The sequence below is a fragment of the Diabrotica virgifera genome, chromosome 3, assembly GCF_917563875.1.
Source record: "Diabrotica virgifera virgifera chromosome 3, PGI_DIABVI_V3a".
Classification (NCBI taxonomy): domain Eukaryota; kingdom Metazoa; phylum Arthropoda; class Insecta; order Coleoptera; family Chrysomelidae; genus Diabrotica; species Diabrotica virgifera.
The window spans coordinates 107,140,723-107,156,672 of NC_065445.1; the positions used below are offsets into that span (position 1 = coordinate 107,140,723).

Below are 15,950 nucleotides of genomic sequence, written 5' to 3' on the forward strand. Positions count from 1 at the left end.
CATAGGAAGAATAGAAAACAACTGTTGGACGAAGCAAATTCTTGAATGACGACCAAGGACTAGCAAAATAAGTAGAGGCAGACCTCAAACAAGATAGACTGATGACATCAAGTGAATGGCTGGTCACGAATGGATGCAAAAAACAACAAACTAAAATGAATAGATATACCTAAGGAAGGCTTCCTTCTGGCGATGGATGAAATAGCTGTTGATGATGCTGATGATGAATTCTCAGTAATAGATTATTTAGTGGAAAATTCTACACAATGTATTCTAAATTACTTGATTACCCAAAAAAGTTTTTCGCCTTTTATTGGATGATCTTAGTCACCTTCAATGAACTAGTCATGCTATTTGGGCCATGCAGGTTTCTACAATTAACGTTTGTGAATTAGACGATGCCATTTTTTAGCAAAATATTCAAAAAATATTCGCACTGCACAAGTATTGGATACCAAAACCAGGAGAGAATTGAACTATCGACCGATAAACAATCGTCGTGTGTGCGCATGTTCTAGTTAGCTCACAATGATTAAACTGTCGGCCGATATCTGGCCGACAAATTAGTTTGAACGCCGACAAATTAGTTTGAAAGCAAACTATCTGCCGATAAAAAGTCTGAAGGGGCTCTTTTTTTGGGTAGGTTGTTCTGACGCCGTAAATACCTATTGGCTCCCGACATAATTTAATATTGGACTATTTACATCGGGATTTTTGTTTACAATATAAGTGTACCTAATACCCTCTAATACCCTATCTACCAGTACTAGGAATAGGTAGGTACCTATTCGACTATTCCATTTTGACTGCGCGTCTACCAAAGGGCGCCAGAGCATCGACTGCACACGGGCGCTACATGTGCTAGAGCCGCCTCTGGGTATGTGACAAATTTGGGTCAAAATTTACAGGTGAAGACCTAGTTTTATAATTAAAATTGAATTTTAAAATGTGGATCAATAAAATGTATTTAGGAATATTTAGAAGAACTCAAGAAATAGATCTATCGAGTTTTCCGGCATATAATTATCGCAGTCACATGGTAACTACATATTTTTTTTATATTAATTTTTTTTATAACAACCTGTTGTCACTCTGTTTCATGGTGACATATAATCTTTCCAAATTAAATCTTATGTGTAAATTTCTTCAGTGAATTTAGTATCTTTAAATCATTCCAATATCTATAATTAATATTCATTCAGAGAAAATCCTAACCTTATTTTTTTTTTGTCATACAAAAGTCAAAATTTCTTATTATTCCTTTATATTTACATGTACTTATTGATTTTATATATTTAATATTTGACAGCAGTGTAAGATACCTGGAAGATTGGTTGATTCCATCTTCTGGCGCCCGTAATTTAGTCTATTTTATTTATCTCCTATATTCTTCTATCTTTACTGTATTATATTTATTCTATCTATTTTCTGAGCAGCTATTCTTCTTATTATTTCAATTTCTAGTCATCATTATCTACTTTGAGCTACCATCTTTGACAGGCATGCAAATTGGCCGTATCCATCCTTGAGTGTTAAGTTGTCGTTCTCTTGTTTATATCGCTAGCCTAACTCCATTCAGTTTGCCTCTGTCTATTCATACTTTTATTATCCGTTTATCTCATCCTTTCATCTTTTCATTCCACCATACAAGTACTACTGCAAAAAGTAGTATTTTTGTTACTTCGGCTTCTCAACGTTGAAGCCACACATTTTTGTTCCATTAGCTACAATAGTTTCTTTCTTTTTCCTTACTTCTGTTGGAGTTTACCCATTCTCTTTACTTTCACTCAGAAGTTTTTTTTTGTTACAATGTGTAACCGTCTTGGACATGTTTTAAGTGTTCTACATTTCCAGATCGTCTCCACACTCTTACTCGAAGAGAATCTGGATGTAATCAAAATCTAGATTAGCCAGAGAATAAAACTGTAGCCCAATAATTCGCATCTCAGTTTTGATATTCTTGACACTACTCTAATATTGCCTCTGGAGATAGGTGGATATCTTAATGGCCTTCGATTGTGGAGATTGGCTTCATGGAGACGCTTTATTACGGTATCTTGGCATATGATTACCTGGTGTGGCAGCTGCAAGTCGCTAACCAATTCAGGTGCGGTAATTGTTGTTTGTCTTCTAGCGGTTAACACTAAAAATCAGTCTTGAGCTGCAGTTGAAGCGCGCTCACGACCTAGATGACATTCAGCTGGACTTCCAGTGGCACAAAAACGCAGACTCAATTGACTTGTAACACTTTGGGAGAGTCCCACGCGCTCAGCTACATTAGTTTGCCGCATGCCACATTGAAAAATGCCTACTGCCCTTTTTTCTCATCCAAAAAGTGGCGTCGTTCCATGATAAAAATAGTATATTGTACAACAAGAGAAAAAAGACATATTTCTCACGAGCGCAGAAGTTTGTTGGCACGAGCCGAGGTACGAGGCGAGTGCCGCAAATCAAGCGAGGGAGAAATATGTCGTTTTCTCACGTGTTGTACACTGTACTTTTTCTATGGATGCGTTTTTGTCAAGAGTTCAATCTCCAAAATTAAATAATTTAGGTGCTATTATGTAGACTATATGCCAAAATTTAAATAAAATACATATTATATACATATGTAGGTATTTAATATTCTTAATATTTATATACTTTTATTTATTTAAAATTATAGTTACTAGTTATATTTGAACAGGTTTAAAAGGTAATTCCTCGTAAGTTTTGATTTGACGCATTTTATTTGACAAATATATTTCTGTTTGTATTGTGCATGTTACCATGAAAACCGCGATTCTACGTATGGAACCCGTGAGAAAAAATATTTCTCACTGCAATGGCCGACTTTTCTCACACCCTGAGAAATTGTTCGTTTTGAATGTATGTAAGTAGTGAGAGAAGTTGCACATTGTATAGCATCCATAGAAAAACAATATTTTTGATGCACTAAGTAAACAAGTTGGTTAGGTATATTACATGCACCGGCGATTTAAAATGTTATATTTTCGACATGTCAAATTTACAGTTTCTGAGATATACGGATGTGCGTATTTTTAAATGGGACTACCCGTATATTTTACTCTTGTGTTAGTTTTTTATGGCCGATGCAACATATAATCTGTTAATGGCCAATATTCAACGGTATCAAATCCGGGTATCTTGCTGGCCATTCTATAGCTCATCTTCTTCTAATTCAACAATTTGGAAATGTATTGTCGAGAAACTCACGAACGCCTAGAAAATAATGAAGAGGTGCCCCATCTTACGAAAACCAAATTGATCGATTTACGAGATGAGTATTTATATCTAAATCTTAATCTCTTTAACATTGTATCAAAGAACTCCATTTTGCAATCTGGATCGTCTTCGTCCACCTGTACCAATTGTGCTCTTTAGGAATGTCAGAAATGTCAGTTTTGGTTTCCTCTGGAATATCAGGGCGACCACATTTTGGAAGTTCTCGTACATGTTCATTTTTCTCAAATTTATAAATAATTTTCACACAACTGTTCCACGTGCTATAAGCGTTCTATAGACTTATTATTAAATATTTCACATACTCTTCGTATTATTACCGCGATCATACCCATCAGTATTGTCACCATATCCTATTAGAATTAAATTTTTTCAATTTTTTGATGCACTGTTAAATGTACCTACCATTAACGGTTGAAATTAAATGTTTTTAGTAATTTCTTCATATTAATGGTCAAGATTGGCTATTATCAGGATATATTCTGTATCGGCAATAAAAACTGTAACAGAAGATTGTAAAATATAAGAGTGGTCCGCATATATCAGAATTGACTAATAGAAAACTGCATTAAAGTCCTTTCATTCTTCCCTTTTATTTATACTTACCCTTTTTGACAATTTCACTCATCGAATCAAGTACTCTAGAATTCTCTTCTACAGATTGTCCCACTTTTACAACTAGATCTAACAATTTTTCGACATCAGATTCTGGGGTCAACATTCCGAACCGTACACACATCAAACCATTATCTCCTTCTCCCAGTGAAAAAGCTGCATCCGTAGATCGAAGAGTATCAACCAGAACCATGTTAAGATGATTAAGTTCTTCTTTAGCTTGATCAGTCAATATTTGCTCCCATCCCTCTGGACAATACCGTACTCCTCCTAGACCTAAAAAAAATAAGTCGTAAGATATATTCTCTATAATCAATCTAGATCAATCTATAAAAAGCTAAAACGAGGGTATTTGGAATGTAATTTTCAACGAAAATTTTGTTTTCGTTTATAAATTCGCAAACTCTGTTCGTTCGTGAGTCGCCACCCCTGCAATACTTGCAGCCGATCTACCGATAGATTCGTACGTAGTTTTGCCTCCTCAATCAAAATCTGATAACGGCATTTCGTTATCTCAAACTATCTTCGAGATAACCGACCTCAAAGTCAAAAATTGTGACGTCATAATTCGTCAAGTAACTTGCATCTCGGGGCAGCAATTTAGAGTCTTTAGCAATTTTAAATAGCGAAATAATTCTACAATGAAGACACTGTTAAAAAACGCATTAAATGTAATAAACTGTACGTAAAAATGCAAATGAAAATTCCTTATGTCGTACTAGCGCGTGCCTTCGGCTGACATCGGCTATAAACGCTTGTGATCAGGACCCTAAATTGTTGTCTCGAGATGAAAATCTTTGTTTTGGCTGACACAAATAAACGTCAAATGAAATTTCAAATAAATAAATTTTATTTATTAATGTTAATGTAGTCCTTTCCCTGAGCATTTTTCAGTGCGTCACAAATGGTAGAAAAAAAGGTAAGTCCGTGATAATACACATTTATAGCATTTATTCTAACATGACATTTTAGTTAAATCTGACAGTTGTTACATTTTATTTGAAATTTGGCATAAAAAAAATCAATTGTGTTTATTGCATTTATAAAATGGTATTTTCTTTGATTTGCATAGTCGTATAAATTGTACAGATTATATTCGTAGATATATTATATAATTCGTAAATAATTTTTTCTTGGATTATAGCGCCATCTATCGACAACTAGAATAACTAGAATAAATGTTATAAATGTCTGTAGTCATAGACGTGCCTTTTTTTCTGTCACATACAATTTAATAAATTAGAAAGAAATCGAAAAATTGTGACGCATTGAAAAATGCTCATGAAAAGGACTTTAATGTTAAATGGCAGCTTACTACTTTTGTATTTGAGTTATCTACCCAATAATTATGTATTATGTTTATGTATGTATACAGTAAGAGCCACCATACTAGACACATATGAATATTGAGCTATTACAGTCCTGGACCCTTCACTTTTTGCAATGTTTATTTTTATGTCAAGTGACGTTTAGAACGTCAGAAAATGTATAGAAACCGAATATTAACATAGCAAGTTGACAAATAATAGATCAGCTGTATTAAATTAAGCTGATCTAATTTTGACGTTTTTAGTTGTCATTTTGTTGAAGTTGTAAATGTTTTAAAGTATTGTACTATTCTTGATGTTTGAATAAAGTTATTTTAAAAAAGAGTAATAATACTACTAACTAATGTATTTTTTGTATTGAAAAACAATTATTTTGAATAGTTTCTTGACAGTAACATGACAGAGATGAAAGTCACATCTGAGAACGGACCGGACTAGCCCATAAGCATAGCAATTAGGTATCTACCCATGTGTGTAGTACGGTGGCTCTTACTGTATATACAGCGTGTCTACTCTTGAGTTGTGACTCATATTATGGGAAACTTTTTATGTTTAATTTTACGAATTAAAGTTATTCTTCATAAAAAGTTCTGCATGGTCTAGAACCTAAGATTCAGCCATCTGATATAAAATTTTATCGCCAACCGTCACTAAAGTCATTCATTATTGTACTCATTTGCCCTCATTTTCGGCAGTAAAGTATTATTTCAAATTAACCGAGATTGAATGTAAAGTGGTCGATGACAGTAATCGATTATTTATTTGAATGAACTTAACATTTATTTACTTTATTTATTAAAAATATTGTACAAAATTTGCGATATTATCAATTAAATTTATGTCAAAAAGTGAAATTCTGTAGTATTTTGTAATAGGGAACTTGCATAAATTTTTAAATTCGAAAAAAATGTTATAAATCACAACAGAACATAATTTAAAACATGTATCAAAGATAAAAAAGTTTTGTTTGTCTTTCGTTTGGCTCCTAAAGACGATTAAAAATTCAAATTAAAACAGGTGGTCCAAAACGCGTCGTGACGTCACTTGGTTTTACATTTACATTTTTCCAATAAAGTAAACAGAATTTTAAATTAGACGTTATAAACGTCAGTAGAAAATACATTTATGTGACGTTACAAGTGTTTTTGATCGTTAGACCTATTCATAGAAAATTTGTACTTTTACAAAATGGTTTTATTTTCAATAGTAAACCTTCGTTCCTTTCCTTCAAAAACAGTATAAAACTACAATTTTAACAAACTGGTATATATTATTACAATGATATACGATAAATGTCATTAGAATATAAATATTTTTGACTTATTCCACGACGATGAGCTTGCCAAATACCCAAGTAGGTGGAGGCCAATAAACTAAAGAAGGAGAAGAAGAATATACCTAAATATAAGGTTGTGTCTAGGTATACGCTAATGTGTACGCAAATAAAAAAGTTAGAGTGTCAGTGATTTCTTATTTTTTATTTGTTTAGTGTTTGTTTTTAAATTAACTACGGAGTGTGGACAATTATTTAGTTCTTTTAATGAGTTTAAGAACATTTTAAAACAGTACGAAAAAGATAAGAGACTATAAATTAATATATATTTTTTTTAGTTATAAATGAAATAGTATTACCGTAAAAGATTAAAATAAAAGGAAGACCTAAAGCTTTCACAATAATAATTAACTTGTTCTGAAGCTATTATCCTTGTGGCATTTTTGTAATCAACTATTCTAAATGAGAACTAAGCCACAATTTAACTAAAAAATTGATTTTATTAACGTTTCGACTTCTAAACCGGATGTCGTTGTCAAAATACAAAATATTATTAAATTAAACAAAAATGTTGTTGCTTAGTAAAAAATTTTTTCTAATAATTTATTTAATCTGACTAACTGTTGTATTTTGAAATGACATCCGATTTGGACGTCTAAACGTTAATAAAATATTTTTTTTTTTTAGTTAAATTGTGGCTTATTTTGCATTTAGAATAGTTGATTATAATAATTCACTTACGTATAAAAATTATTTTAACAATATTTTGTACCTACATGTCATGTAAACTAAATACATATAATTATTTTGCTAACCTAAATATATACTTTTATATATACATTGATTTATTACAATTAAGTTTGAAACATCTCAATAGTTCTGCTTCCCTTCTCTTAACAAATATGTTTCTATCAAACAAACATTAAACATATCAAAATAGCATGTACCAAAATATATAGTCACTGCGCAAGCTAAATAATGACGTCACTGGCTTGATGAAGTTTAATTCGCGATGTACCTAGACACAGCGAAATATAACCATAATAAAAACTAATGCACAACTATGTGACGTCACGGGCCGTTTGAACTACTTTATACCGCAGAAGACTTTAAATATGTATTTCTAAGTTATTACGAGTTTTTGAAACGTGAAATTTTGGAAATCTCATTTTTAAACAAAACTGAACATTATTATCTAATAAAAAAAATGTGCAAGTTCCCTATTATATTCATATAAAAAATATTATTCGTAGAAAAAGTATTTTCACATATTCGAAAAGCTGGTATTTTACTTTACCGATTTAGTACATAATTATTCAATATTGACAACTAGCGATTAAAAATAGAAAGCGGCCATCTTGAAAAACTTATCTGTCATCACTGTCATGAAATTATTACTACGTCTAAAATTTAAAAAGTTCTTGAATTGTAAATTGCAAGTAAATGTTAAAACCAATATCAAATTATGTTGGCGATAAAATTTTATATGCACCACGTCAGTAAAGACTCTTTATCGAACTCGTCTGTTACTCGCCTCGCTCGCTCTTCTCGTAATATCAGACTCGTTCGATAAAGGGTCGCTTTACTGACTTGGTACATAAATAACTATTATCTATAATATACGAGTTATGTCAAAAAATATGAATTTCGCTCAAGACTAAAGTTTCTTTATTTTTCACAAAATTGAAAATTGTTATTATGAAAAGTTGTTTGGAATTAAAAACTATGTTCTAATATATATCGTCGCCTTAATACTATAACTTGATAACTCGACATTAGTAGTTTTGAGATAAACGAGTTTAAAGATTTTAAAGATATTTGTGCTGCTACCATGATGTTGGTAAATACGGAATTCACTCTGCGGCTCTAAAATACTGTTCCTTAACTTTTTGGCAACTGATCTATTTAGAAATATGGTGTAATGTGTTTTCCAATATGGAAAAAATCATGAAAAATTAAAGTTATCAACTTTTAGCACTACCATAATGTTAACATTTGGTAATGTCGCATGTTGTGCTAAGTCGCATATAAGTGAACTTTTTAACACAACTGATATTTTAAAGATTATTTTGTTGAAAATTAGCCCTCTGTTATGAGGGTTGCCAGATCTGCTAACAATTCTTGAATTCTTGCATTAAAATGAACCGAATAAACAGATAGCAATTATGTGGTAAGTTCAATGGTTTCAGAGAAACACGTGCTAAAACTAGATAACTCGAGTTATCTAGTTATAGCATTCAGTGTATGTCGTATTCACCATTATTTCGATTAAATAATAGCTTGATAACTTATCTTGTCAAGTTTTAGCACTGAATATTAGTGGAGTTTTGGTTTTATCAACTTTCGTCAATCATAAATAAATACTTAACCCGTTTGAAGTGAGCTATCAAGTTTTTACACAATATGGAGGCAAATAAAATACATCTTGTTAACTAGTTATCTCAAAAACGTCAATTTTGGAGTTATCAAGTTATAGTACTAAGGCGACGATATGCAATTACATCTTTCTCATTTAAAAAAATTGAAATTTTTCTTTTATGATAACTCTTTTATTATTAATTTTACGAAGAAAAGTTATTCATCATAAAAAGCTCTGCATGGTTTAAAATCTAAGATGTAATCATAATACATATATCAAATTTTATTAATTTTATACGAGGTATGTAAAAAATATGAGTTCGCTCAAGAGTAGAGCACCTATATAGTCCACAATATTTATATTATAATATATGTAATTGCAAATTAAAACATAGTTTTTAATTCTAAACAACTTTCATAATAGCAATTTTCCATATTATGAATTTAAATATGTACGTAAATAACCAAAGTTTTTGTTATAATAATTCTCGCATTTTTAGCTTGTTATAATTAAAGGGTAATTTATGGATATATTTTTATCTTGATATTGTGGTTGTTCAGACGTTGTCTGTTGAGACAATGACGATGATGATGTTTGTTGAGTAAGTCTTGTTACTAAGTAGGGACGTTTTCATTGTTTTTATTACATCCGAAGGACTGGGGTACTATTATGTTACAATTTTAAGAGTTATTAAAAGTTAAGATATAACTGGCAATTTTTCGATAGAACTTGAAACTAGACCAAAAATCATATGTATGTAACTGACAAACGTCCGTAGTTATGCTTTTGTGCCAAGGAATAGATTATCATTGTTATATTGTAAAGTTGTTTGTAAAACTTATAATTATTAATATTGTTTGGTGTCATTTAGTTAGATGTATTATTAAATAACAAAAACGTTTACGTACCTGCCCAATCTGGTAGATCAACAATTTTTAGCACCGGAGAAACTTCCACCAACTTTACGAAGCTCTCCCTATGGTGGACTGTTGCCTTCAAAATAACCAACTGTTGCTCTAAACACACTATAAAAGCTTGCATTTCTTCTAGATTTGGCTGCTGGCCACAAACGTTTTCGAATGGACAGAACCGAAGGACCACTCCGATATTTTCTAATTCGCAAATGTCGATTGGCACTTGGGGAGCGTCTATTTGCAAGATTTGTCCAAGCCAAGAGTTGAGTTTGTCGTAGTAGGGAGGTACCTTTGCAGTGTATTCGCTATTATCGGATGTTTCGGGAACAAATTGGAAAACTACTGAACAAGCTGTCGATTCCATCAAAAGCTGTAAATATAGAGACTCAGTTATTTACTTTTAAAGTTATTTTAGGATTATAGTCCCTAGTACACTGTCCTTTTTTGCAAATGTTTACAAAAGTCTTAAAAATATTTTTAACTGCTTCGTTTGAGCGAGTCTACCACTTTCTGAAAATTTTCAGAAAGCAGGCTGGACACGTTTCCGCACGCATACCACCTTAACCTGTAGCTCTAGCGCGGTTATGTTTGGTTATTGCAAAACTATAATTTTTAATTTTAATCAAAATATTATACGTTAAAATAAAATAAATTATATTTTTGTCGGACAAAAAAGAGGGGGTGATTGTTGAGTCCGACACCCGCAAGATGTCACTCTAGCGCGGTACAATTTTTTATTACACAACTCTTAATTTTCATTTTTGATTTACATTTACTCTGTGTGGAGTATGAAGGGAACCAGTCTCGTTGGAACTTTACCGCGCTGAGCAGATGTGACGTGAATTGTAAATTGTAGAATTCCCTCATCTTCCTTAGTCTCAGCATCCGTATGGCTTGCAAATTGTAGAAGCCTCGGAGGTGTAACCAGAGAAGGTTCCCATTGTTTTCATTCTGGTGGGATATGTTATATGCCATTAGAGTGAAAACTTAGTCTCTTAATTTTCAGTTGAAAGTACTTATAACTAGTTACAATAGATTGTCGATCTCTTGTCCGACAAATTTACAGCCTCGTGTCTTTAGTCCGACAACGTAAATATGTTAATTATGGCAGATTATGTTTTCCGATTACAAAATTACGGACACGAATCATAAATGATAGATTGGACGGTCCTTTATCCAAATATAGCACTGTCAGATAAAAATTGGGTAGGTATCAGATAGTCGGCCCAATAAATTAATTTTACTTAATTAAGATTAAGATTAAGATTCAAACTTCAGCCTATGGTTATTTGTCAAAAAGTTGGCGTTTTTCAATTCTCTAGATGTTTTTACGTCAACGTCGACTTTTTTGCCAAATTACCGCATGCGGACGTTTGAATCATTTCTAATTCAATGCCAAACTACAATTTTATGTTTATTTAATTTATTTATCAAAATTAACTTAAACCCAAACAAAATTGGTATTAATTGAATAGGCATTAGGGTGGGTCGAAAAAAAATAATGTTTCATTTTTTAATCGCTATACCGCGGAAAACTTGCCTTTGGGGTATATAAGTAAAATTCAAAGTAAAATAAAGTTATATATTGAACCCCCAGCTCGCGCATCATACAGTTAGTTTTTTCAGAAATCAAGACATTTTTCAATTATTTTTACACTCTTTAGCCAATAATATTTGAACGTGCTATAGTGAAAACTGTTTAGTTAATAGTTTAAAAAATAGGAAATAAAGGGCCTAGCCGGGTAAGATGGTGAAAAGTGCCCCCAAGCCGATTCGAATTCCATATAGGCCACTTTTTAGCACATATAGAGGATATCACTTTCTGAAATTTTTAACCCCCTAGGTGGTCACGTGACCCCCCTAGAGCCTAATTAAGCTTTTTATGTTTTTATTTTTTATCTCAGCCGCATCGAGAGCTAGCCAAAAACTTTATTTAAAAAATTTGTAAGTTTAAAAAAGATCTATATGAAAAAATTTTTTTTTTAATTTTTGGCGGGAAATTCGAATTTTTAGAACAATTTTAAACTTTTAAATAAGTCTGAAAAAAAAACTAAGACACTCGTTTTTACGAAAATCAATTATAATGTGTATTTTTGCACAATCTTTCACCCTGAAATTTTTCAGATTTTTAAAATTGGTGAAACGTACCTTTAGAAATGAAAAACCGCATTTTTTCGCTTTTTTCGGGTATTTTTTGAAGAAAATCCAGTATTAAAAATCAGAAAAAAAATTTTGCGCATTTAGCATAATTTTTAGATTGTTCAATACCTTCTATGTAAATAATATATTCTTCATTCTTAACGATAAAATCATTAGTTTAAGAGATTTTTGAAGTTAAAACCGAAGGGATATAATGCATTACTCAAAAAAACTCTGCGTTTCATTTTAACTTCAGATATCTCGAAAACTAACGATTTTATCGTTACGAATTAAGAATATATTATTTTCATACAAAGTATTGGAGAATCGAAAAATTGCACTAAAATAGCAATTCCGCCAGTGACGTAGAATTTAGGAAGGGTCAACCAATCATTCTCCCCTGTCGTACGCCTCTGGTAGTAGCCTGAAACATTTGTTTAACATAATTTAGTAGGGTGTATAGTACCTACACTTGCTGCCAAATATGACAAGGATATGTCAAACAATCTTAAAGTACTGGGTACATATATAATTTTTTAATTGATTAATAAAACACCTTGTAACTAGCCACATTTTATTTAAGTGATTTGGGTATTTGGTTATTGGATCTTAATCTTTTGAGCCCAAGAATCTACTATTAAAATATTTCTAATTATTAATGAAACACCCTGTATATTTATAAACGATATACATAATGAATACATTCTATAATAATATTATAGAACCCACTTAATAGTACGTATTAGTTATAACAGTATTTTAAAAAAGATATTTATTGAAGTTATTTACATAAGTGCAACAATATACATAATATTATAATACATAAATTGAATATACAGTCGACGCCGATGCTAGAAACTGTTACAAATCCTAGCCGGGACCAAGCCACTTGGACATTGTTCTATGTTATACTAGATGATGACGGAACACTATTTGGACACTATTGATTGAGCATTGGAGAGTTACGTCGAAATAATTGTTTGACCTCGTAATCTAAAATTTTTAACTTAATTTAATAACCTATGTTGAAAAAAGTTTTCCATTGCTAACATTAAAAAAAGTACTTACTTATATTTTTTGTAGGGAGCGAAATGGCCCTGTTGCAATAGTTTAATATCGTTTTTGCATTCAATCTTCATCACTGTCTTCATTTATAACAGGTATAACATTGGAATCAAATATGTTTCTTAGTATTTTTGCTGGATTTACAATTTTAGCTAGATATCTTGCATTTGATAAGTAGTAGATGATAGCGGCTACATGTGAGCAACATCCTATTGTTCTGGCACCATTTGCGCAATCGCAATAATGGCGTTTGATTCCACTGGTACCAATTGAATGAGGCTGATAGTGAATGTAACAGTTGTATGTTTTAGCCTTTATATGTCTCGAACGAACTTGAATTTTAATTATGTCTGCAGTTTCTTTCAAGAACTGTAGATCCACTTTATTATCTTCAGTAATTAACTCGGCCAAATATGAAATTGATTGTTTCAGTTGATATGTACCTGTGAAGAAAGTTATTAAATCTTGTTCTGTCATTTCGGGGAAATCTAAAACATCATTGGACTGGAGTGGTTGAAATAAAGTTTTCCGCCTACCCCATCTATTTTCTTCACATTCTTGAAGCAACGTATTCTCTAAACTTTTTATTTTGTTGATTTGTGCAATTATTTCGTTTTTACTTGAAACTTCGGAAACGTATCTCTTTCCAAATGTGTTTATCAAAAAACCCGCTATCTTACAATATAGAGCTGCGTTGGGAATCATCTTGTTATCGAACTGATTATGCAGAAGTTTATACTTTTGGCTTATTACACCATGTACAGCTTCGACAACCCAACGAACCATTGTAACCATACGTGACTCATTGGCTTCTATACTTGTGAGTTGCTTCCTTTTTCCCTTTAATGCAGGCATCAGTGCTTGAAATTGAAGGTTTGACAGTTTTTGTATAACGTCGCGGAACCCTCTATCCAAAAAAAATTTATCTCCTTCCTGCAAAAGCGTTATCAATCCATTTGGGTCATTGAGAATACTCTCAAGAATTTTAGCATCGTTGTCAGTTGCATAGTACGGGCCGAGTATGTCTATGATGTAGCCATTGGTAGTGCAAATTGTAAAAGGTTTACACAGAGGAGCTTTTTTTTGTCCAGAGTATGATTTTCTTTAATATTCATTATTACTGCTTTTCTCGTGACGGAGATATGTGCCATCACATACGAGACCTAGCTGATCGCCCCGAATATCATACAATATTTTGGCAACCGGCGCGGTTTGGTCGATTAAATGTTGTCGATTAGCAGCTTGAATTCCAAAACGAGATGGCAAAACATCTTTCTCAAAAGAACTTAAAATCCATGCAGAAAAATCCGATACTTGTTGAGGGCGCTCAAGTCCAAGTACAGCTGCAATTGTGTTGTTTGAGTTTCCTGATCGTAATTTAAAAAGAAATACGACCAATGCTTGAATTATATTTCTCGATTCCGTATTTCTCAGTGACGTCATCATATCACGTAGCATAATAATATTTTCCCAAGTTAAGCCAGTAAAAATAAGTAAACGCTCTTCGGATAGAGAGCACTCGCCAATTTTGTCTGTTAGTTCTTTGTCTATATCAACTCTCAAGTTTTCAAGAAGCTTTATGACGTCTGATTTTTTAATTGAACTATAATGTGTATATACTTGAATATTATTTATTTCATCTTCAAAAAAGCGTTTTTTTATTAAATGGGTAGAACAACACCGGTTGCCATCAGGAATAAATATTTTCTTGGATGTAAAGACTTGTTTGCGAGCATTAAAGGGTACATTGACAATAATAGTTGATTTTCCACATAAGAAGCAATATTTATGTGTCGAAATAGGACGAGGAAATGGCAATTCTATACACTCTTCTTCTTCTTTAGGATACTCTTCAAGTACGAACTCTGAGACATTGCTAGAAGATTGTGACAAAGTAATCGGTCCTGAACCTTGACTATCAGTTTGTGTACTTTGTGAACATTGTTCTTGTTGCGATGAATCCTGTTGTTCCTTTGGTTTTGGGTTTAAAAATTGAAACGTTGTATAACAAGATTTGCAGATGTAATCACCGAGTGCACTATTTAGATTCAAAACTTGGTTTATTTGATTGGCTAAAGAATCAGACACAATGAATTTTTTATACGACGTAGCTTTTCTTTCATCGGCACCGCATTTGATGCACTTTTTGTATGATTTGCCTTTACTAGTGCTATCAGACATTACTAACCTGAAATAAATAGATTAAAGTTAGTATTAGACTAAAAAATTAGCGCAAATTGAGATTCAATGAAAAATATTATATGAGACCATAAATTATATGCCACCTTATAAACTAATCAACATTTTTTTTCACTTACAATGTAAACAAACACACATTTTCATACAGGACTGCAATAAAGACAAGTCATTCTTTCGTAAAATTATTATAAAGAAAAATTATTTTACCAGTATTTTTTGTGAATGGATAAAACACGTAAACGACTGCTAAACGGCTTGGCTCCACAGACTCCAATTTGCTTTTTAACCACTTTTTGTTTTCAATATTTCAAGTGTCCAGATCTATTACTGAAATTAATTTAAATAAAAACACGAATTGAACTTATTTCAGTAAATGTTGCACAGTAAAAATGTTGAGAATTATTTTTATATAATCTGACTAAATGTCATTTTGGTGTCAATTTTATTCCACTGCTACCTAGATACATACGCGCATCATAGCCTACTGACTTGAGCGGTTGTCGATCCACAACCGGAATCAAGCAGTGTCGAGTGCAGTTATGTTTTGGATGGGTGACCACTTTTAATCTTTGGTATTACATATTTTAAAAATTTTTTTTTGAAAGTAGTAAGTATTAAAATTGGTCTAATGTTTAAACAAAATACAAATAAACTGTTTAGAATATATATATATATATATATATATATATATATATATATATATATATATATTTCGTTGAAATCATATAATAGAAATATAACTTTTTCAGAAAACTTCGCTCTCCTGAGATGTTGCTATATATTTTGTTTTGATGGATTATATCACGCTGTGAAAC

General features: G+C 31.9%; 2 protein-coding genes across 2 annotated transcripts in view; both read right to left on the minus strand.

Annotated features, from left to right (window-relative positions):
• The window catches only part of LOC126882016 (pyridoxal-dependent decarboxylase domain-containing protein 1), a 102,966-nt gene that overhangs the window by 20,795 nt on the left and 66,221 nt on the right, over positions 1 to 15,950 (minus strand). Inside the window, exons 8-9 of the mRNA XM_050646786.1 lie at positions 9,727 to 10,102; positions 3,850 to 4,134 (exon numbers count right to left, since the gene is read on the minus strand). Coding sequence (XP_050502743.1) covers positions 3,850 to 4,134; positions 9,727 to 10,102 — 661 coding nt within the window. The remainder of the gene's footprint in view (positions 1 to 3,849; positions 4,135 to 9,726; positions 10,103 to 15,950) is intronic.
• Positions 12,412 to 15,105, minus strand: LOC126882023 (uncharacterized). Its single transcript, XM_050646799.1, has 2 exons — positions 12,940 to 15,105; positions 12,412 to 12,864 (listed from the first exon to the last, which is right to left on the minus strand). The coding sequence occupies exon 1, from the start codon at positions 13,789 to 13,791 to the stop codon at positions 13,000 to 13,002; it is 792 nt and encodes a 263-aa protein (XP_050502756.1). The 5' UTR covers positions 13,792 to 15,105; the 3' UTR covers positions 12,412 to 12,864; positions 12,940 to 12,999.